The 23,714-nt window shown below is 36.9% G+C and overlaps 1 protein-coding gene across 4 annotated transcripts in view; it reads right to left on the bottom strand.

Annotated features, from left to right (window-relative positions):
* Positions 1–23,714, bottom strand: part of sh3gl3a (SH3-domain GRB2-like 3a) — a 38,393-nt gene that overhangs the window by 10,137 nt on the left and 4,542 nt on the right. For all 4 annotated transcript variants that reach the window (XM_088084028.1, XM_042490299.2, XM_088084004.1 and 1 more), the window contains exons 2-6: positions 4,964–5,032; positions 4,785–4,857; positions 3,845–3,988; positions 2,624–2,757; positions 1,395–1,553 (exon numbers count right to left, since the gene is read on the bottom strand). In XM_088084028.1, the coding sequence (XP_087940154.1) occupies positions 1,395–1,553; positions 2,624–2,757; positions 3,845–3,988; positions 4,785–4,857; positions 4,964–5,032 (579 nt within the window). The remainder of the gene's footprint in view (positions 1–1,394; positions 1,554–2,623; positions 2,758–3,844; positions 3,989–4,784; positions 4,858–4,963; positions 5,033–23,714) is intronic.

Consider the following 23,714-nt stretch of genomic DNA (forward strand, 5'->3'; position numbering starts at 1 on the left):
CAGCAAAGTGACATAACTCGTTACAAAAAAACCCCTTACATTCATTTATGGTCATTATCATCATAAAACATCATAATACACACACACTGTAATGTTTTATACATTAAAAAAATGAAAAAACACCTAGTGCAAACTGGTTTGAATTTTTTCAGAAAAGTGGGTAATACACGATAAACAACTTAACAAGACGAGGGGGCAAGTAGTAAAAAAAGTTACAAAAAAAAAACAACCTGAAAATTAGCAAAAAATGAAAGTAAAAAACAAAAACAAACAAAAAAGTATTGAAAATAAAAGAAATAAAAATAGGTATTTTATTTGTTCCGGAACATCATTTTAAATATAAAAATGTTATAATTTTAATACCGTGACAATTTTATTTCACACACAAAATTCCTTGATTTTTCAAAACTTCCAATCTTTTTTTAATTCCACAACTTTTCTAGGCTTAAAAAATGTGATTTTGAAATTCTCTGAATTTTTAAGGTTTTCCATGACCATGGGGACCTATTTTTTTGTTATTACATTTTTTTTTTTGGATGTCTACAAATTAGGAAATATGTAAAATCTTTCTCAGCAAACTTTGTCGCAGTTGCACCAGACAAACTTTGTGAGTGTATTATGTTTGGGATGAGGTCAGATCTGTGCCTGAAATGTATCACGCGTCTCAGAGTGGCTCCTGGGAATCACCCTGAGTATCGTGTTGACCTATGACCGAAAAACTCCGACCTCAGAGTCGGATTTGACTGCTTACTCAAGAAGTTTTCAGCACTAACTTTCAGCAAAAGGAAAACTCTGCAGAGAGTTCGACAACACTGACAGCTGAAATGTGTTTTCTGACAGCTGCAGTCTGAAATATTTAACAGTGAAAAAACAGCTGTGAAAAACACATTTTTATCACGTAGGATTATCAAGTGAGGTAAATACTGGTGACTTAGCTGTTTAGGTTTTACAAGCAAAAATATCATGCCAAAAATAATAAATCAAGGCTTTGCAAGGCTTTAAATATAAATGTTTATCGTTTAAAACAGTAAATAACTGGATTAAACTGGATTAAGCTGGAAGAAATAAACTGAAACTATTTAATTTTATCTTCTAAATACGTATCTGAGAGTTCTCTAAAACCTTATACATAGAGAAAAATTCGATATGAGATGTCAAGGAGATTTAAAAAGATATGACAGTTCCTTTATTATACCTCAGCGCTGCAAGGACTTTTCACTGACTTTAACTTTCAGTTAAATATTTGTCTTCATGCACTTTTCATAATTTAATGTAATTTTATCATAGGATGACCACAGAAACACTGCACACTGTTTTTTGTTTTTGCTTTTTCTCAATGGAAAAATGTTTTAAATAAAATATATTTAAAAAAAGAAGAAGTTGTGTCCTCTTACGTCATTCTCCAGGAAGTTGAACATGCTCCTCTCGGCCAGCTCTCTGCTCTCGTCAAACTTCTCCACGGCCTGCCGGATCTCCTCGTCCGGGATTTTTCCGTGACGCTTCTTCTTATAGTCAAAGTCTAACCGGCGGCCCTCCAGCTTCTTCAGGTGGTGCTGCAAACAGACAGGAACTTGTCAATGCTAATTATTATTATTTTTATCTTTATTTTTTAATACCTCATGACCTTTTATGTATTGGCATCATCTCACAGTCTTAACAATAACAGTAACATGTACATGATGTACATGCAGTTTATGCATAAATAAAGATTCTGTTTTATATCTCTTTTTTTGGGCAAAGATATGTGACGTCTGTGTGCAGAACTAATACTTTAACTGAATTTTCATCACCCAAAATCCAAATTCACATTATGGAACTTGGAGCAAATGCATTTTATTTTAAAGCTGGTGAGGTTTATGACTCGAGATTTCACGGACAGAACTGAAAACTTAGCAAACTCAGTGTTTAGTGTCAGTTTTTTTTTGGTTCTTTCACATGTTGATTGTTAAGAGGTTTAGATTTGAGGTATCAGCAGGGGAGAAAAAGTTAAAGCGTCTCTTTTTACGTGTTGCAATTTGAAAGGTAGATTTATTAGCCTGCATTTTCATGATGGGTATATGCAACTGATGGATGAATGTATTTGGGTTTTTTCTGTTTGTTTTTAATTGTTGTATTTCACTGTGTATGTATTGTCGTTTTTATGGTTTTTTTTTTATACTGCAGACACTGAATTCCAAGGCAAATTTCCCACTGGGCCAATAAAGTCTATCTAATCTGTTGCTAAACCAAAATCAGCGTGCTGCTAATTAAGATCTGAATCTGAGGATATTATTTTGATGTTTTCCACAGTTATGACTGTTTGGCGTGTTGTTATGGGTATGTGCTGTTTGTGTAATTGTATGTCTAATTTGTGTGTGAACTTCTTGCTGTCTGAGGACGCAAAATTAATTTCAGTGTAAAATGGCAAAGTTGTATCATAAATGAAATTAATGTTTTGGCCTGATTGCAGATTACAAACCGTTATTGACACAATCTGGAAGTGTCGTCACATTTCCCCTCTGTTGCAAACACTTTTTAGAATTTGAGTGTGAGACTTTAAACTGTAGAAAATGATGAACTGTCTCGCAGTCTCTAGTTTGTGTTTCACTCTGTAAAATCTCAGTTACAAGCTGCTTTGACGTACCGTGATCTCTTTGAGGTCCTTGTCCTGTAGATTCTGCAGAGGGTCAATAAAGTTCTGTTTGACGTTAATGTCCAGGGAGTCCTTCACGTCTGCCATCTGCCTCATGGCCTCACCCATGTCCACCAGAGCAGAGCCTGCAGGACAGAGACAAAGCACATTACACAACCTGTGGCCTTTTCAGCAGAGCTGAAAACAAAGACATCATCTGAAGACATGAACCAAGTCTTTATTTTGGCTGAACAGGTGTATCTGTGACAGTGTTGTTTTTCTTTATTTATGCATGCATGTATGTATGTATGCATGTATGCATAAATGCATGTATGTGTGTAAGTATGTATGTATGTATGCGTTTATTTATTTAATTATTTTTGTAATTCCCCTTTTATTGGTGTATGTGAATGTACAAATTCAAAATACATAACTAAATCAACATGAAGACCTTTCCATCATGGAAAAAGGATAAATAAAACAGATTAAAAAAAAAATAATAATATATATATATATATATATATATATATATATATAAATAAATGAAAAAGAATGAACAAAAATGTGTGGGAAAAAAATTTTAAAAAGGGGGGAGTTAAATAATTAAAAACAAAAAGTAAGGACAGAGGCAAACAAAAAAATACATTCTGTTGACAACATACACATGGGAGGTACAGTACTGTTTTTTAATACTACAATTTAAAATCCTACAATTAGTGGATTCAAACTTTAAATTTTTTAAGAAAGACATATCTTACTTGTCCCTTTAGTTACTCCACCTTTAAATATTAACTCGTTAAAATATTTGTCTTTTCAGCCACTATCTCAGCATTCCTGGAATATGACAATGCTTAATAAAGCCCATCTGATACTGGATTTTTGGGGCAGATGTTTAAACCAATTCTGGGAAGCAAAAAAAATTCTGATTTATCGGACGGTATTATATGCAGTTATGCAATGCAATTATCCCTCAGATTGTTAGCAAATACCTGTGACAGTGATATGTGATGGAAACAGGATATCAGTGCAAATTAGTGCACTTAAACAGTAGAATTCAGAGGGAAATCGATAATTATACATTAGTCTGAGCATCTTTTTCTGCGCTGTGTTCTGTTAAAAATACACTTTTGATATTGTGCAATTTATAAGCCGATACCGATACATGTGTCATGGGCCAATATCGGCCAATAAAAACAGCCGATTGATATAAATCGGTCGGGCTCTAATGGTTACCAAAGACGGAGTCCTCTCCCAGCTCGTGGCCGTAGCGCAGCATGCAGTCGCCCAGCAGTCCCTCAGTCTGCGGGTAGCCGGTGGTCTTCACCTGCCCTCGGATCTTCGACATTGTGTTCAGCATGTTCAGTTTGGCTCGGGAGGCTGCGGAGGAGAACGATGGATAATAAAGTGTAACAATAAAGTGTTTAACCCTTGGGCCCCGCTTTAATATCACACACACTCATGTCGCTCTCCGTACAAAATGCGCTTTTCAAAATCAAGCTTGAAAAAATATAAAAAAATAATATGAAGTTTCTACTTTTACTGAGTTTATTTTTTGACCGACATCAGTCCTAATCATAATTATCAAATATTCGTTAATGTTTAGAATTATAACCCTTTAAAGGCCAGGCTTTTGTCATGATGCCATTATGATTTTAGATTAAAAAAAAAAAAAAACACACACAAAAATAAATTATTTTCAATATACTACATGCTAAGTAGATTATTATTTTTTTTTACTGATGATTAGCAGCAACACTGACTTTTATACAGTATTATTTTTTGTCCGTTGTCAAATACTCACACTCATACCGCTCTGCACACAAAACGCACTTTTGAAAATCAGGCTATAAAAATATTATTCATTAATATGATTTTCTGCTTTCATTAAATTCATATTTTTAACCAACATCCGTCTCAATCATAATTATAAAATATTCATTCATTTTCAGAATTTTAAGCCTTTAAATGCCAGGTTTTTGTCATGATGCCTCTGTGTTTTTAGATGAAAAAAACAAAACAAAAATTGAATTATTTTCAATATACTACATTGATAAGCACCAACACGGATTGTCTCTCCATATGCCAGATATGGTAAAAATGATATAATCAGGTGGAAAATAGTAACGCATGTGATCCATGTTTGTTTTAGTTTTTTTTTTGGTTTTTTTTTTACCTGGGTTCGGCTGGAGGTATTCTTGTGTTTTGGACAACAGGTCAAACACCGACTTGTTGGTCACCTCAATTTTCTAATGAGAGCAAGACAACGATGTTAAAAAAAAACATAAGAGATACTGCAACACCATCGTGAGACCGTGTTTACCGCTGAGCAGACGCATGATGTACTGAACTCACCCTCTCCATCTCCATGAAGTCTTCATCCAGCTTCGTCCCCTCTGCCCCGCTGATCTTTTCACTGAGGAGCTGCAGGAGGAGAAAAGAGAGAATTTTGGAGGGACTGATGAAAACAGGAGGACAGGAGGTCGGGAGAAGAGCATAATGTTTATCTTATATTTTTGTATTGTCCACTACTTTGTCATTTTATTTGCCTTTTCTTTGTCTGACAAAGTACTTTGTAAACAACTGTTTTTAAGTATTATTATTATTATGTCTCAATCCATAGTTTTAATTAAATTGTTAGTCATGGTATTTATTGTTTAAATTCAGTCGTATCTGAACATAAATGTCTCAGTAAATTCATGACCGTGTAACCAGCAGTTGTTCTATTATTAAAAGTCTGGCATCATCAGGATTTGTCTCTAGATGACATCATCCTCACAATCTGTCCCTCTGTGGTTCAGCTCGAGTACAAATTGTTTCAAATAAAGTAGAAATTTGCAATTTATGAGCACCAAAGAAGACACTATTATTGGCAAAGTAAACAAGAAAGACAAAAAAGAGATCAGTACACGTAGAAGACAACATTTAAAAAAAAAGCTAAGGAAAAATGTCCAGTGAACAATCCGAATTATATATTTAAAATTATTTTACAGAATTATTATAATTTTTATGCATTTTTTTTTCAGGTTTTCTTGTTTGTTTGTTTTTTTAAATTGATCATGTTTTGTTTATTTGGATTTGAACTTTAAGGTAATTTTCCTGTACTTTTCACAGATTTCTTGCTAACCTCTGGGTCATTTCTTCGTTTGTGCTCATTAACTTCTCCCCATGTTGTTGAATAAAATAAAGCTAATTTATTTAGGTTTCAAGACTGAAGACTAAATCCATTCCTGATTTGGATTCAGTCTTTTAGGTAAATCATTGTTTCAGTTACTAGTATGATACGATATGTGGCCATCCATTAGTAGTTTAACCCTGCATGGTTTTAAAATGTGCATCAAACAGAGAAAATGGGACTTTGACACCATTCTCTGGCAGATTTAGAGAGGATTAAAATTCTGTGTGCACAAATAGTGGACTAATGCTGAAAGATTTAGGGCAGCTGGCCAGATAGGAGGAAACTTCTGATTGTAGGTCAGTTACCGAGTTCTTGTTCTACAAATGAAACACCCGGTTTGTAAGTTATTATAATTATTTTGCACTTTTCTTTCTGATGAGCCCACTTTTATGTCAGTCTGCATCATAAATCCGCTACTACATCAGTGATTTTCTGCATTATATATGGTTTCCACTAGAGCATGTTTATACTCTTTAATGGTCAAAAACACTTTATTTTCCAAATACTGTATGTTGGAAGACCTGTATTCACATCCTGTCTGAGACGCCCCGTTGTAGCTGTCTCTTTAAGTCCCCCTACCAAAAAAGCCTAGTCTGCTATGATGGTTCAGTGTTTCCGGGTCACCCGTATCATAAGTAGCTGTGTACTTGCAGCAAAGGAAGGACTGTAACAAAATATGCTGGCACTTTCTGCCATGAAAAATCATTAACAAAAGCTTCTAAACCTAAATCCTTTCAGCAGGAATATGAACCAAAATGTGGGTGAAATTTCCAACATTGGCAATCAATTCCTGGCATTAGCATGTAGCTACATTAGCTGTGTACTTGCAGCAAGGGAATGACTGTAATGAAGTATAGCTACTTTTTCTCCTGTATTACCGATAATAACATCTACACCAAAATGTTCACAGCAGAGCATGTTCCAGCAGCAGTATGATCCGAAATTAGAGAGAAATTAACATCAACAACCCAGAATAAATGATTCCCTGATGTTAGCATGTGGCTACACGTAGCTGTGTACTTGCTGCCAATGAATGACTGTGACAGAACATAGCACTTTCTACTGGTAAACAATCACCATGAAAAGTTTCCTCCCTAAAATCTTCACAAACCGACATATTCCAGCATGAATATGATCCGAAATTGGCAAATAATTAACAACACTGGCAACCAGGATTACATGTTTCACTTAGCATGTAGCTTCATGTGTGCACGTATGCAGCAGGAGAATCACGTACAGTACAAGTACAGTAGCACTTTCTCCTGTGACAAATCACCAATAAAAGCTTCTGAATACAACATCACATGTTCCAGCAGGAATACGATCCGAAATCAGGAAGACGTTAACAACACTGGCAACTAAGATAACATGCTGCCCTGACATAAGCATGCAGCTACATGTAGCAGTGTAAGCTACATAAACACTTGCAGTAGCGTGCATGGAAAGGATGACTACTATATATATATATATATATATATATATATATATATATATATATATATATATATATATATATATGTATGTATATATATATATACACGAATTCTTCCTTCAGTTGCACAGTTTATTGAAGCAGCTGCAGGTAGAGGGCAGACAGTGATATTGGGTGCTGCAGCATCACTAAAAATAGGTCTAATTAGCAGCTCGGCAAACAGCACAACCTTTAACAGGGAGCTACTAAGTGGAAGAACCTGGAGATGGACTCAAAATAGAAACGAAATTTCAGTCATCGTGACTGGTGCTGGTATACGGCAGAGTCATCAGGGACATTAGTTGTCATATATGGAATAGGAGCATCAATGTAAATGAAGTGCAGATCCTCTGCAGACTTTCTTTAGCTTACAGCAAGTTAGAATTAGGAGTTTTTAATTTGTTTTTCATGCATATCAGAATGAAATTTAAGATCAATTTACCAATAATCATTAAGTGACATCATTTTGATGAAATTTCTATTGTCACAAAACATTTTTTGGAAAATACCTGGTGTTTGTTGGCAGATTTTCTGGGTGATTTGTGTTTTTTTACGCTGCCTGTGGGATTTTACTGCCTTGATTCCCATCAAAGTTGTGGAAAAAATACATTGAGCCTTGAATACATTGCCTTGTACCAGTTTTAGCCATGCCAGTTTATTTTTTCCAAACTGTGACCAATTATTCTTAGATTTTAAAATGCAAGTCTGGACAAATAAAGGATTTAAGAGAGCCTACTCGCAATGTGAACATTTTAAGATTTTTTTGAAGATTTTAGACATTTTAATTCAACTTATAGCCTTATTTTTAGATTAATTAATTCAGTGCCCTTTAAGACTTTTTAAGGATCCAAGGGAACTTTGCTCTAAGACTTTAGAAGCAGGGTCTTGACTCAAAATTTAAAGGGAACCTCATTCAAAAACAGACGCCCCCTCTACCTCTGGATTAAAGCTCAGTTAAAATACAACACACAGGCATCATACACAATACTGGATGCTCTGTGGTTGTAGTGGTATTCATAAATATCCATAAATCAATGTAATAAAATCCTAACTTCAGATCTTGCCCCAGAGACAGCATATTTCGACATACCAAATGTTATAAAGACATTCAGGTGACCCAATGATCTGTATATTTGCTATGATCAAAGTCGATCTCTGCCACCTGATTAAACAGTCATACCTGGAAACTAACATGTCATTTACACTCCAATCAGTCATCATTTCAGAGGGAAATCCCTAGTAGCTCAGTAAATGACACATAAATGGCGTCATGCTCTGCAGCCAGGCCTCGGTGGTGGAGTTTCAGTCATGCTGTCACATGGTCGCAGCCTACGCATCTTTCACAAAACAAGATCCGCACATCTTTAATCCAATCCAAGAAACAAACGATGATTATTATGCTTTTTTAACGTACATCCAGGTGATGAAAGCTTACAGTTGCTCTTCTTACCACCGGCTGGCTGGTAAGTTTTGAGCCTTCTGGGGCAGAGTATAAAATGTTTCTTTAGATTCAGATTCAGACAACTTTATTACCCAATGAGGGCATTTCATTTCCAGCTTACTCCATCCACAAACAACACCCAGCCTGTTATATGTCAAAAAGCACAGATTAGCAAACAAAGAGGTCGCAGAACGGCAGCAATTTAAAGTTAAATAAGGTCAAACACATAGCAATAAAATAAAATAGATAAACAGACATCAATACGTGTGTTATTATAAAATGTAAAAGGCAAAGTCATTAAAATATAATTTAAAATGACTACTGTCTGCGTTTAGTCACCTGAACGCAGATGGAATAAAAGCTGTGGAGTTTCTGTTAGTTCTCCTCAGAGGTCCATGATAACGTGAACTCCCGAGACAAAACATGATGAGTTTGGCTGATTATATTGTTCTTTTTCACTGAATCATCCCAGAGGGAAAACACAAGTCTCTTTGCTTGACTCAGTCTTGAGTGTCTTGCTTGAGATTCAGATGATGAACATTAAACTGATGGCCCTGAGGCCGGTCACTGTAATTATCATAGTGCTAACATGGGAAATCATGACGCATCATTTCTTCAAAATTCATCAAAGGCCATGTAAAACAAACACGTAAAGAAATATAAAGAGCAACTTGTTGCAAAATTTTGATTTTTTTTTAGAAAAGGTGACAAGGAAATGACCTGAAAACGAGTAGGGTGAATTGTAAGATATTAACAAAAAATGTCCAAAAAACTATATTTATAATTCTCTTACATATGTATTCAAAATTATGTCATAGAAAAAATATTTTTGAGCTCTCTCTTGAGGTCATTTTCTTGTTCTCCGATATATTTTAATGTAAATTTTAATGTATCTGTTCAGCTTAGTTTACATTTTAAAAAAGTAATATTTTCTGGTAATTTTCTTGTATTTTTAAAAATTACTTTCTTGCTATTTTTGGGCCATTTATTTTGTTTTACTTTTTTAAATATTTTCCACAAATTTTCTTGTTTATTTTATTTTTTTTTAATGAATTTCTTGATATTTTTGGGCCTTTTCCTCCTGTGTTGCTTGTCACTCTTCCATGCTTTTCAAAGAAATCAGGCCAATTTTCTCCGTCAAAGGGTTGATGTTTCATCTGTTCAGCACAACTCAAACATTCTTCATCTAAGAAGAAAATTTGCAGCCTCAAGTGGTTGATTTCAGGTTTTTACTGCCAATATTGTCGTCCTACACAACAATGGAGCAGTGTTGACACCTCTGAACATCTTACATCATGTGATTCACAGCGATGCAAATATTGATGCAATGTATTCCTGGCTGGTGCTGAGTAAAGAGTCTGCGTCTGTTGGCTGAGCGTAAGAGGAGCAGGGTAGGAAGTTGCGGTCACCACCTCCAGCGTGCTGCATTGTCTTGTGTCAGTAAGTGTCGACAGCAGCACTGAAGTCAGTGCCGCTGCTGCCAGGCTTTGTGAAAGCAACAAGACGGGATCAACAAACAATGTACAGTATGACTGAGGCTTTGGGGAAGCATGGGCGGGGGGCGGGCAGCTTGAAAACTGCAGCGGCTCTGTGTTGATGTTGTGAATGTGGAGGTCACACAGTATAATGAGCGGTTGAAAGCACTGGTAAAAAAAAACAACAACAAGGAAATAGAGCCAATGTCATAGAGAACAAGAGCACACAGTGACAGCAGTGCCGTGTTCTGGGTTTCATCGCTGCTGTTTACTTCACTGATGTTACGTTTCCCTCAGCTGAATCCAAAAATCATCCATACTGGGAGTACAATTAAATCCACAATAGAACTGTGTCTTAACTTTATCAATACAGCTTTCCAAAAGAGCACAATAACTATATAACTATATTCACCTGTGCCTCCACAACATTTACAGCGCACATGCACACAATCAATGCCAAAAGCATATTAATAAGAAATACATGCACCTGAATCTCAACAGAATTAACAGTACAGGAACATTCAAAGCCAAAAGCACATTAACAAAATACACTGCTGGGAGGTAAGTTTAAGAAACCCAGGTATCAGTCGGCAGGAGGGCTGCAGCTACTGTATATTTTGCGAACAGCTCTGCCAGAGTCTCATGTACAAATCTTAGCTCAGTTACTTGAGTATTTTAAACTCATGCCACTTTCTACTTCTTCACTACACTTCAGAGGAAAATATTATACTTTTCATTCCACTTCTATTATTAGATAACTACTTTACAAATTAAGATTTTTGCGCACAAACCAAAAATATGAAAATAGATTAGCTGAAACAATTAGTTGAACAATTAGAAAATTAATTAACTATTTGTATATTAGTTTAAGTCAATTTTCATGCAAAAAAAATGTCATAGTTCCAGTTCATATATAGGGTTATTTATGAGGGCTTTCACATTTTTTTACACAATGAATTTTTTTTTAAAATAATGGGTAAAGTGGTTAAATAATCGAACAGCTAGAACAGTCCGGTAAGTTCAGAAAATTACATGATTTTAATATAATGCAGCCTTTAAACCCAGAAAAACTTAAAAATATAACAATATCCAAAAATCTAAGATGTCATCTAGTATCATATCACAATATTGATAAAACATTAGCATACTGCTCAGCCGTACATAGACTGATCCACTTGAAGGGATGAGGAGAGGAGACAGTCGGTTTCTGTCTGCACCTGCTTTTTAGGTAGCCTTTTGATAATTTTGGGATGGTGTAACCCATCATCACAGGTGCTGTTCCAACATCAAGTGGGCTGGTGGTGGCCTCGTAGCCCACTAGGTGGGCTGGCCCATCTGGCATTTCCCAGAACTGCCAGATCTGCACGTCGAGCCTGAAAGCACAGGTCGTTTATTCAGCCAACCTGGCAAATCTAAACACAGAGCTCCACTGCCCCTTTTCCATTACAGGTGGTGTGAATGTGTGTGTGTCTGCGGCTGTAAGAGCTGCCAGCAGTCGAAGGGTTGTAGGCACCAAGTGGGTCAGAGCCTGGGTAAAATTAGCAGACTCAGAGTGGAGAAATTAGACCAAAACGGCTGCCAGAGCCTTTCTAGGACAGCGGAGGGGGCTCAGTGATTTCAACAGAACTATAAATCTTTACAGTCTGCTCCATCAAGTCATGTACTATATACTTAAAGAATTATTTAACTGCTAAAAAGATGGCCTGTTAACAAAACCAGGATGTCTATGCTGTAGAAGTACACAAATACTTTTAAAATTGGTGCTACATGACCAGAGAATATAGAAATAACCGACTGCAGCATTTGCTTTACCTTAAGAGGTAAATAACCTACAAGTACCAGAATTCACTGCAGTGCACCAGATCACTAATCACTCCCGCTGACAAGAAATGATCTCATATTACAGTTAAATACTAAGATAAAAATGTATTTCTGAAAACATTTGAGACAAGAAATAGGCACCCCAGTAACAGAATCTTGGTTTATATTTGATTAGTGCTGCCTAGTTTTATGGTTTGAACTCAGTTGTTTCAGCCTCTGTTTTCACCGCGCAGGAAGCAGTATGGCACCCACATCCTGGTCACAAACTCTTGCTACTAAATATGTTATGTTATATGTATATGTTCAGATATGTTTGCAAGAACATTTAAGGCAATAAAGAGACAGTGCAGTAACATTATCTTGATTTATATTCAATCAGCACTGCCTATTTTCACTGATGGATCGGATTTTAGTTCTATGGAGCTAGATCAAGGCCAAAAGGTTTGTTAATTTGAGAAAAAAAAAATGGATTGAAAAAATACAATTTGAAAGTGAAAGTTTAAGTTTTGATCTTGAATTCTAAATCCCCACCTAAAAAAAAACACTCATTTTCTTTCTCTTTGAGTGAGATCAGAATAGTCGAGTCACAGACAGAAACACGAGAGAGCAGTGAACTGTGAATCCAAGGCTCAACAGACAAAAGTAAAACCGCTCCAATCCACAGGTGCTTTGATAAGAATGGACTCTACAGCGAGCTGCGATCTTCATCGCCAGGATGCTATTTTTTCTTTTTAATCACAGATCAAAGAAGCCGCCAGCACTGAACGTTGGTTTTCAGCCAATTCTACACTCATTGTGTGACTGTGCTGTTGGATGTGTGTTTCCTCTTCCTGCTCTCTGAACACAGGTCTTTACAGACGGGCCTGAAGGAGCTGAGGGGACGCACACACTGTTTGTTCCTTCCTTTGTAGAGAGCGCACACACACACACACACTCACACACACACACACACACACACACACACACACACACACACACACACACACACACACACACACACACACACACACACACACACACACACACACACACACAGGAGATGTAAACAAATCTGAATGTAATGTAACTTCCAGTATAAACCACGCCCACGTCCGGTCTTCTATCCAAATACAGAGACAGAGAAAAATCATTACGTTGCTTGAACAGATACTGATAAAGACGTCACTAAACACTAATACACACACACACACACACACACACACACACACACACACACACACACACACACCACACACACACACACACACACACACACACACACACACACACACACACACACACACACACACACACACACACACACACACACACACACACACACACCATTGCCTTTTCACTCACTGTGCTTCGTCTGAACACACACAATGACGACCTAGCAGTCCAAAAACAGTCGCATGGAGCATTTCCTTTTGAATGACCTACTTTAATGGGGCGTTTTTAGCTCGGTATTTTATGAAATACTCACTTAAAATTAGTTTATCAAAAGACAAAAAAACTAAAATTAAAAAAGGATGAGTACATGTCTATATTTACAGAAATTTCCCAAATGGAAAATCATGAAAGAAACTGTTTTTGATAGTGGTGAGTGAGCGCTCCACCCACAGCACAGTGACTTTCAAAACGTTAAATCTTTTGCCTTCCTGACATGCAAAGCACAAAATTAACTGAAACAACTTCAAGGTTTTACACATCCATTTGCACACAGGTTCAAAGAAAATAGAGGACATTTTAAAGCTGAAGATATGGTGAAAATATTCATGGATTTCTCACAATATGAGCTGATTTCAGGTATTTTACAGCACCATGACGTTTCAAATCAAGCCTTGCAGTGCTTTTAACACTATGACTACATCCTACATTACACTGTATATACAAGCTATGTGGTCAAATGTAGGTTTTTATTGGATAATTTACCACCACACTGAATCATGCTCAACCAGTCGAAACATGAAACCACCAATATCCATTTTCTCGACAGCAGTTTGGTACGTAATCACTTCAGTCCACCTCTGCTCATAGATCAGCTGCTGATGCAGCTCCAGGCTCTGCTCCAGCAGAGGTCAGAAACCACCGACACGCCAGCGTTAATCACTCTTTCTGCAGGCTGCCTGTTTAATTAATGCTGGTGCTGATCAACAACAACAACAAACAAGCGGAACAGAAGTGAAGAACGAGGGGTTAAGTTGCAAAATCGCCAAGAAACGTAGCCTAATAATCAGACTAAACTATCACTGAGATGCAACTAGATAAACTAAATACAGTCTTCTTTGTTATTTTATTACATGAAAAAGTAGATTTTCTGGAAATTCAACTGCGAGACATACACAAATATTGCAGCACCGACCTTTTTAAAAAAAGAGGATGAAGAGAAAGAGGAAGGATGAACTAGCTATGTCCAACACGTCCAATAATGGGAGGAAACTGAAAAAATCCTTTTTTGATGCAAAGATGCAAAATGATAAGCAGCTCTTCTACATTTCCATCTTTTGATATGAACAACATGCCAGGTCATGTTAATCAGAGTATGCACGCATGCATGTAAACCGGAGTGTTTTTATTAGTCATGTAAACAGTTATTGTATTGTGTTATTGTGTAAACAGAATATTTTTGGAATAAGGGCAAAATCCGGAATATTTTGTGCATGTAAACGTACCCGATGATAATGCAGATAATGTGTGCTCTGTTAAATGTTTTAGTAACACTTAATAAAATACAGTTACAAGGAAGTTAAATAAAGTACTTTTAGAATGAAAATGTTCTCATTTTGATGCAAAATAGCAAAATGACATGGCTGAGTGTATATTTTCCATATTTTGACATGATAAACAACATTTTAGGTCATGATAATCCCAGTATGCACGGCTGCATGTAAAGGGTAGTGTTCGTGGTAGAGTCATTTTCAGTGGTTATATAAACACTTTTTGAAGGAATATTGTCTTTCAAAATAAGGGCAAAAACTGGGCTATTTTGTGCATTTTCCGTACTCTGTAATGACGCAGACGGATAACTGTATGTATTTAGTTCAGAGTTGGCTGAAGCATGATAATTAAGTATTAATTAAATTGCAAAAAAAGCCCTTATTAAAAGGAAATTTAATTCACCATCATGTTCTGAACTTTTATGAAACTCATAATGAGATAAATTCATTTTTTTAATAAAAAACTCATTAAAAACACCCTAGAAGAGATGCGACAGTCTTAGCCTATTCGAGGAGATTTGACTTCTGATTAAAAGGCTAATGAGAAACACTGGATTTAAAGACTGTGAGGTTAATTCAATTATCTGATTTTTCAGGCTGTTAATATTGGTTCACACTAATTAATGCAACGCAGAGATAATGCTCAGCACGGACTCGTCAGCCTCACAGCGTGGACGATCTTGTGGGAAATGAGTCTGGACAAGTTATGAGGCACTCCAGCAGGTGGGTCTGGACCGAGCGCCTGCAGGACGGACGGAGGAGAAAAATGCAGAAGGTCATCAATAAAGCGAAAAACAAAAGTGTGACCCTGCCTGCTCGGGGCTCTGTGACTCATCGACAGTCTGTCACAGATCACACTTTCTCCTCAGCTGAGATGAGCTATTGATAGAGGAGGGAAAGTGGCATGAAGTCAAATCACACAGCAGCTTCCCCTCGAAACAATGTGGAATCTCTCGAGGAGGTGAATCTCCGGGCTGCGCTCACGTACGCAGGAATTGTTGTGGTGGGTTTGTGTGTGTTAGCAGAACAATATTGTTTAACTGTGTCTCCCAGAGGAGCTGTGCTGCAGAGGCAAAGAGGAGGGACAGATCAGCACCGACTCTGCGACTGCAGCTAGAGAGAGGTGTGTGCAGAGGATATCAAAACCTTACACAGCTTTTAGAGACCGCACAATGAGGTTTTCAATGCAAAATATTGAGAAATATTTTTAACCCCTAGGGTGGGCTCCAATATTTCACACACTTGTGTCATTCTGCACACTAAATGCACTTTAAGATGAAGCTTTTAAAAATGTTATACATTAATATGATTTTCTACTTTCATTGAGTTCATTTTTAACCAACATCAGACCTAATCAAACACATATTTGATGCTATATAATCAATGTTATTGTAAATCATTGACATATTCCAGTCTGTGAAAATCAAAAAATAATAATCTACTCTGTATGTAGTACACTGAAAATAATTCATTTTTTGTGTTTTTGTATCTAAAAAGTATAGTGGCATCATGACAAAAACCTGCCATTTAAAGGCATAAAATTCTGAAAATTAATGAATATTTGATATTTATGATTAGGACTGATGTTGGTTAAAAAATTAACTCAATAAATGTAGGAAATTATATTAGTGTATAACCTTTTTTAAAGCCTGATTCTGAAAGTTGCATCTTGTGTGCAGAACAGTCTGAGTGTGAGTATTTCACACTGCACAAAAAATAATAATGTATAAAAATCAATGTTGCTGCTAATCACTGACACATCCTAGGCTTTGAAAAGCAAACAATAATAATCTATCTCTTTTTTATCTAAAAACATCGTGTCATCATGACAAAAACCTGGCATTTAAAGGGTTAAAATTCAGAAACTCAATTAATATTTTATATAAATGATTAGGATTGATGTTACTTTAAAAATGAACTCCATGAAAGTAACAAATCATATTAATGTATGGTATTTTTGAAAGCTTGAGTTTGAAAAGCAAATTTAGTGCGCAGAGCGATATGAGCGTGTGTGATATTAAAGTGGGCCCTAAGGGTTAATAATGTTGGTGTCTGGGGAAATTGCTTCTCAAGGCAACGGCTGAAGAAACACTGCTAAGATTACACAAGGCAGGAAAACATACCAAAGCTGCTATTAATTCCATTCCTTTTAAGTAACCTGTCACAGAAGTTTGATCTGCGCGTGCGTCCATCTAATACACTAAAGATAGCTGCTGCTCATTGATCTGAGCAGGTCAATGAAAGGCCTACAGCTCACTGTACAGCCGGCTCAATAACACACAGTGCAGTGCTGTCAGAGCAGGTTTCAGGGATCACAAGCACTCAGGATCCATTCATGAGGTCCAAAATTGAGTGATGAAAAGTTTGTCATGTTTGGTTTTACGCCAGCGAAAAAAGGTTAAAGATTCTAACCAATATTATTTACATGTATTCAGCCGTACAATTCAACAGCAAGCAAACTGAAGCAATACGTTTCACTCCCACTCATGTATACAAAGCCTGTAGTGTCTCATGTTCGTGTGTGTGTGCGCGTGTGTGTGTGTGTGTGTGTGTGTGTGTGTGTGTGTGTGTGTGTGTGTGTGTGTGTGCGTGCGCGCGCGTCTGTCAGGTCTGTAAGTTGAAAAGCTTGAGATGTCCTTGGATAGATAACAGTGAAAAGAGCCTTTCATGCAGCATTTACGCTATACACACACAGTTATCTACCCGACTGCCTTGTCTGTGCGTGTGTGTGTGTGTGTGTGTGTGTGCGTGTGTGTGTGTGTATGTATTACGCTGAGTGTATATGCAACCAAAATCTATTCTGCGTGTGTGTGAGGGGGTGTTGAACTCACTTGTGGGTGAGTTTCTTCATGTGTTCAGGTTTCAGTTTGTGCAGGAAGGAAGAGGCAGCAGGCAGTCTAGCAGACACTGTATTGTTTATGTCTGGCTTTAACCCTTTAACACCTGGATCGACATCAATTTTCTCGTGCTACATTCAGACGGCTTATCCTAACATTTTGACCTCTGAAGCCTGAGAAAATTGGTTTGATTTCTCTCAGAAATAGCAACTTGATAAGAAATGTCCCACAAACTGCAAAATTGAGTAAAAGGTGACAATTTATTAGATATTAGAAAAGGTGAAAAATGTCCAAAAATGTTAATAATAATAATACCTAATACCCTTCATCAACATCAGTATTTCTTGAGCCGCAAACATCTTTCACAAGTATTTTACCTTTGAAACCCAAGCAAATATAATTAATTATCTTCAGACACATGGGGCAAACTGCAAGAAATTGGTAAAAAGATCAGAAGAAAACAACCTGAAAATGAATGTTAAAAGTGGAGAGAAAGAGAGAAAATTTTAAGAAAATTAAAAAATCGAGCTGCTTGTTCAGATTTCAAAGTGTTAATTGTATATTTAAAATCAGGTTACAAAAAAACCCAATACAATATAGCAATTTTTTTCCACTTTTCTTTTTTCTTTTTTTTTAAACTTATTTTCTAATTTCTTTCTATTTTTTTTTTTGCCATTTCTTGTACAGTTTCTCATCGCCCTCTTCACATGTTTGAACAGAAATCAGGCCAATATGCTGCACGCTGTATGTATGCATAACACCACTGCTCTGTTTCTGCAGGAGAATCATCTTCTGACAAACTCAAAGTGAAGTTAACAAGGCCGTTTACTGAAAACAATCTCAAGATTTACAATTAAAATTAATGAATCTTTGCTCAGTGAAGAAGAAAACAACACATCAGAGAGGCTGGCATGACATGATTGGATTAATCCTCCCTCGTCATGCGTAGCCTAAACCTGCCATCCCAGGTAATTGCCTCATTAGAGGACCGTCCAGAGCGGCGACACAGTTGTCTGTTACCATCAGCAGCGTCGTTAGCTCGGGTCACATCTAATGTAATTATTATTCCTTCGCTCAGGCCACATGTTGTGAGTGGAATTATAATGACAGCTGGTAAACACGCAAGCATGACACCATACTTATATTTTCATATTTTTCATACCACGTTTCTCTCTTGTTATTTTAACGGGATAAAATGTTGGTGTCATGGAAGAATGGTTGCTGTGTTGTCAAGAGCGTTTAGTGTGAACTAAAATTGGACAAAGACAATGACAGTATCAATACTTAGGAGTTTAAAAATATAATAACAGCATATCGGCTGATTTTTTACATATACATATTACCAGTTTCTGCTACTGTACTGCAAGCCAGGCGGCATTTGGGATTTTATAAAAAGCTTTTAATTTTTCTTAGATGTTTTCCAAACTACAGCAGCCTAGAGAGAAGGGGTCTACAGATTATCAGCCTTGCTGATTATCAGGGCCAATATTTGGCTTTTTGCTGAATATTTAATGATCTCTGATAAAAGTAAGAGTATTACACTCAACCAGCACCAGGAAAGGCAGTCTGCAATACATGCGAAGAAAGTGTCAGCATTGGAGGAATTTTTAAAACCTCAGGGAGCTAATTTTATTTGTTTTTTTTTTAAATTATCACTAAATTTTTTTAAAAACAGGGAACTTGCTGTGTATGATGTCGAAAGTTTCCGTTTGATTTAACATTTGCTAAAGGTATTTAAACAGACCTTTGTGTTGGAGTTTGTTATATTCACAATTAAAAAATTTTAACAGAAATTTTTATTGTAAATTGTAATTGCATATCGGTCCCAAATATAAGCTATCAGTTTCATTAAGAACCAATAATCGGTATTGCAGCTGGCCCTGAAAAAAAAACAATAATTGTCTATCCCTACCAGAGAGTGAAGAAAAACACCCTGCTAACAGTGGTGAGCGGACAACGAAAAACTACGAGCCACAAAAGAGATGAAAACATGCCAAAAACTCAAAAAAGAAAAAAGTTAACAAGCTAGCAATCGAAGTGTAGCAGCTGAAGGCCGAAGGAGCCCAGCACCGAAAACTGAAAGATTCAACTGACACTACGACAAACACCTCTGACTGAACTGCAAACTTTAAGAAACAATAAATACACAGAATAGTACAGACATCAGCTCGCAGAGGTAACCTTAAACAGAAAAACAGTGACTTTCTAATGAACATTATCGAATGTAATTACCACCAAAGTAAAGCAACAGTCTCACATTAAAATGTGAAGTCTATAACTTCAGTGTTTGATCTTTGCCAATAAAAAGGCGCTACAAAGTAAAAATACACTGAAAGATTTGTCAGAGCAGAACGGATGCAGGTATATTTTGCCAACTTGGCAGTGAGCTACTGGAGCTCATCCCATGCCCATAATCCTTTCTGCCCCTGCTCATTTCCTCTGTATTTCTATTTTTCTATTAGCGTGAACTTTTCTGTCGTGAGCTCTTAACCAGAAACAATAAAAGGTCTGGGTCTGTTTTCTGAAGATTGTGTCCACCTTCTCCCACTGCTTTTTATGCCATTATCCCCTGGCTCCCCTGGTACTATTGTTCCAAGTCTGCCGGAATCTGTGCTTTTAATGCGAGCAGCAATCGCACTTCCACAAATGATTTTTGACTCCCGGCTGATTATTTCTGCAAAAAAGTTTCCCACAAATGCTTTTTCAATGTAATGAAGACATCACCATTTCCACACAGTTGCCAAACAGCTATCTGGTGCATATGGAGCATGTTATTGCCCACAAATAGAGTGATTTCCACCAAGTTTTTAAACTCAAGAAAAGCTACTGATCTCATATTTCACTCCTTAGGAAATCCTCGGAAAGGACACCCTGTTTCTGCAGATCATGTATCAACTGCTGTTCAGCTGGAAGGCTCTAATTTTGTACCATCAACAGAACCACGTCACAGTGGAGCCGCACACAATGATGATGAGCTCCTGAATTGTTAATGAGCTGAAATGCTGCCTGCCAGACCACCAGGCTACTGTGACTCAGTCCTCCATCCCTCCATCATTAAAGATGGATAGATTCTCTTCACCCAGGTGTCAGCTGCGTCTTTATCTCGCAGAATTTTGTGTGGCAGGATGCAGGCACACATAGATTACAGTAAACAGAGCAGAGAAGTACAGCTCAGACAAAAGATAATTGATGTCGCAGGCACGTGAGAGCACATTAGTTCTGCACCGCGACCTTTGGTAAAGACAGCTCAGACCCTGGCACTTTAACCTAGATTGTTCCTTTCAGATAGTGTTTTTAACCTTTGTTTCAATATGCTTTGCATAAAAGTCCTTACAGTAGGCATGTTTATACGAAGCCTACCAATTAAACTAGAATAGCTTTAAAAATCCAAAACAGATTTAACAAATTATGGGTCTTTTCAGCCAAAACAGGATCTTTTCCAAACCACATGTTCAAAACAGTGTTGTTCAAGTTTCACCGTATCCGCTTCAAAATAATGTACAAATGTAACATATCCATGGTTTGCATGAGAATAAAGTGGATAAGACGTGATTAAGACTCACTCAGCAACAGGAGATCAGAGACTGCTCTGCGCACATCTTTACAGAGACATGGTTAACCCCTAACAGCTGTTGCACTGGATGGACTGACCTTGTGGATGCCATTTGGACACAAGACTTCGATGTAAATTCAAAAAATGCACTGCAGGAATTAAATGATGCCACCAGCAACAACATGCCCAAAGAACTGGATGGAATTTTCACAGTAGCTGCTGATTTTATTCAACTCATCCTTCAAATCCAAAGATGTAGCAGAATCAAGGACAAAACTTATTTCGTTTTTTAAACTTGGTTTAAAAAATGACCAATAACTCTACCTTCTACCTTCTTAAACATGAAATTCTACCTCTAACTATCCAACGACATTCAAAATTCCAAGGCCTCTGGTTTTGATGATACGATTTAAGTAGCTTCAAAGATTGATCAGAAGCTGTTAAACGCTCAGAAATTATTCAACGTTGAAGAGCCCACCTGCCACTAAAGTGAATACATCAAGTTCACAAGTGTATCCCTCTCAGATGAAGTGGAAATTACAGTGGAGGACAGAGAAATTGGGTAACTGCAGGTTTTTATGACACTAACTAACATTTCTGTGTATGAGACGTCAGTTGTAGTGGTCATAAAAAACTCCAGTAAGTTCCACCTGTACTGTGGACTTTGAACAGAAAACTTAACAGCAGATCTGAAACAACAGCAGAGCCGTTATCAAGAGACAGATGCAGGACAGATTGGACCCTCAGCTCATAATAGGTTTTCTGCACGTGTCACTAGTTCAATAATAGTGGAAAAATGTTCAGATTTGGTTGAAGTAAACAGGAAGTTTCAGTGTTTTCCTTCAGTTATCTGCTGCTGGTCACTTCACATTTCCACTTCAGGAAGCAGGTGAAATACCAAACAATATTTTTGACATACACCTAAAAAAACTGATTTTCTGTTTGCTTCTTTTTGCCGTGGTGATGAGTCTGATTGATACAGTCTGGTTGTTATTTTCAGAAAGTTTTTCACGGTGTTTCCAGTGGCAGGAAACCACTGCAGGTGACGTGAACGTTAGAAAAGCTCTGAATTGTTTCAAAGCCTCGGCTCTGACTGTTTTCACAGCATGACTCAGAGAACAACAGCAAGATCAAACAGGTGCCGGGGAACATCAGGTGGAAAATACTGTACACGTTTACATGCAAAATCACTGACCTCAAGAGGAAAAATCGCTGTTTCATTTGATTTTTCCCACGTGTGCAATAAATAACAAGAAGAGTGGCTACATTTCTACGTCAGAAACCTCAGTGTCATCACATGAAACAGACTATGAAACAGTGACTCATCATTCATTTACATTTTTACCAAGTTTCAATAATTTTTCTACGACTTTGAGGCAAATTTTAAAGACCATAAATTATCTAAAACGGGCATCAATACTCCTTATAAGTTCATTTTCATTACTGTATAAAAGCTTTGTCAAATATATATCATTTTAAAGAAAAAATGAATTCAGAACATTATCAGAACTAAATGTTTAAATATAACTTAGAGACTGTTGGTCATTTATAAGAGGGGAGGTGGTGGTGCAAAAAGGAGGCATGTCAAAAAATGTTTGAGGTACTGGGAAGGGATGTATGTTTTTTTTATTTTTGGGGAGGGCATAAATCTTTAAATCTTTAAATGTTAATCTTTGCTAGCAATTTTTACAGAAAACATGCTTTTCAAACCCCTGTGGGTCTGGAAGGCAAGATTCTGTCTTTCAAAAAGAATTTGTCATTTCTTTTATGTTTTTGACAATTTTTAAAGAAAAAAAGCCCATATTTTTTTCATTCAATTTATTTGTTTATTGGTGATTTTTAAATAAAACATTTTCTTTAAAAACGTTTAATTTTTAAAGAACACATGATTTATAAATCAGTGGCCCCCTGGGTTTGGAAGGCATGTTTTCTTTTCTATTTATCACAGCCAGAAACTGTAGAAAGATAAATTATTGTTGTATTTTCAGATTTCCAACGGCCTTTGAACAAGTTATGTGTTATTACACAGGTCTGTGACACAAAACTTTAAGACTTTTCTAAAACTTTCAAGGTATGTTTAGTTTTCCATGTCTGAAATTGCTATTTTTATTGCAAATTCCATGACTTTTCATGACCATACAAACCCTGGTAATTAAATGTCTCTTTCATTGTCCAACTGCACTGATCAAAGACTGCAGGGGATCATACACCCCAACAACAATCAGGAGCACAGACAGGAAGTGGCAGGTTGACATTTAGCTCATGCACATGGGAATAACTCTGCTAGATAAATAATGACATTCATATTCCCCTGCTTTGCCCCCAGATGCTCAGTGTGAGATTTCCTCTCTGCAGTGAGGGAACAACACAGTGATATTCTGAATTACACAATGAGTCTCTAATGTGAATCCTGATCTATGATTCACCCAGATGCTGCTCGTAGGTCATCGCCAATGTCAGCGCTCTCTATCTAGTTAGATAGCTGATGGTATTTGGTCTGGGAATTTCAATGTCACACGAGGCATTATGGCAGCTCTAATCTGAGGTAAGTGGGAGGAATTTCCACGACGAATGAGATCGTGTTGAGAGGAATTTCAAGAAAAAATCCAACCAATACTACAATTGAAAATT

The sequence above is a fragment of the Plectropomus leopardus genome, chromosome 1 (genome assembly GCF_026936395.1).
Source record: "Plectropomus leopardus strain MGB_pleo_1.0 chromosome 1, ASM2693639v1, whole genome shotgun sequence".
Lineage (NCBI taxonomy): Eukaryota > Metazoa > Chordata > Actinopteri > Perciformes > Serranidae > Plectropomus > Plectropomus leopardus.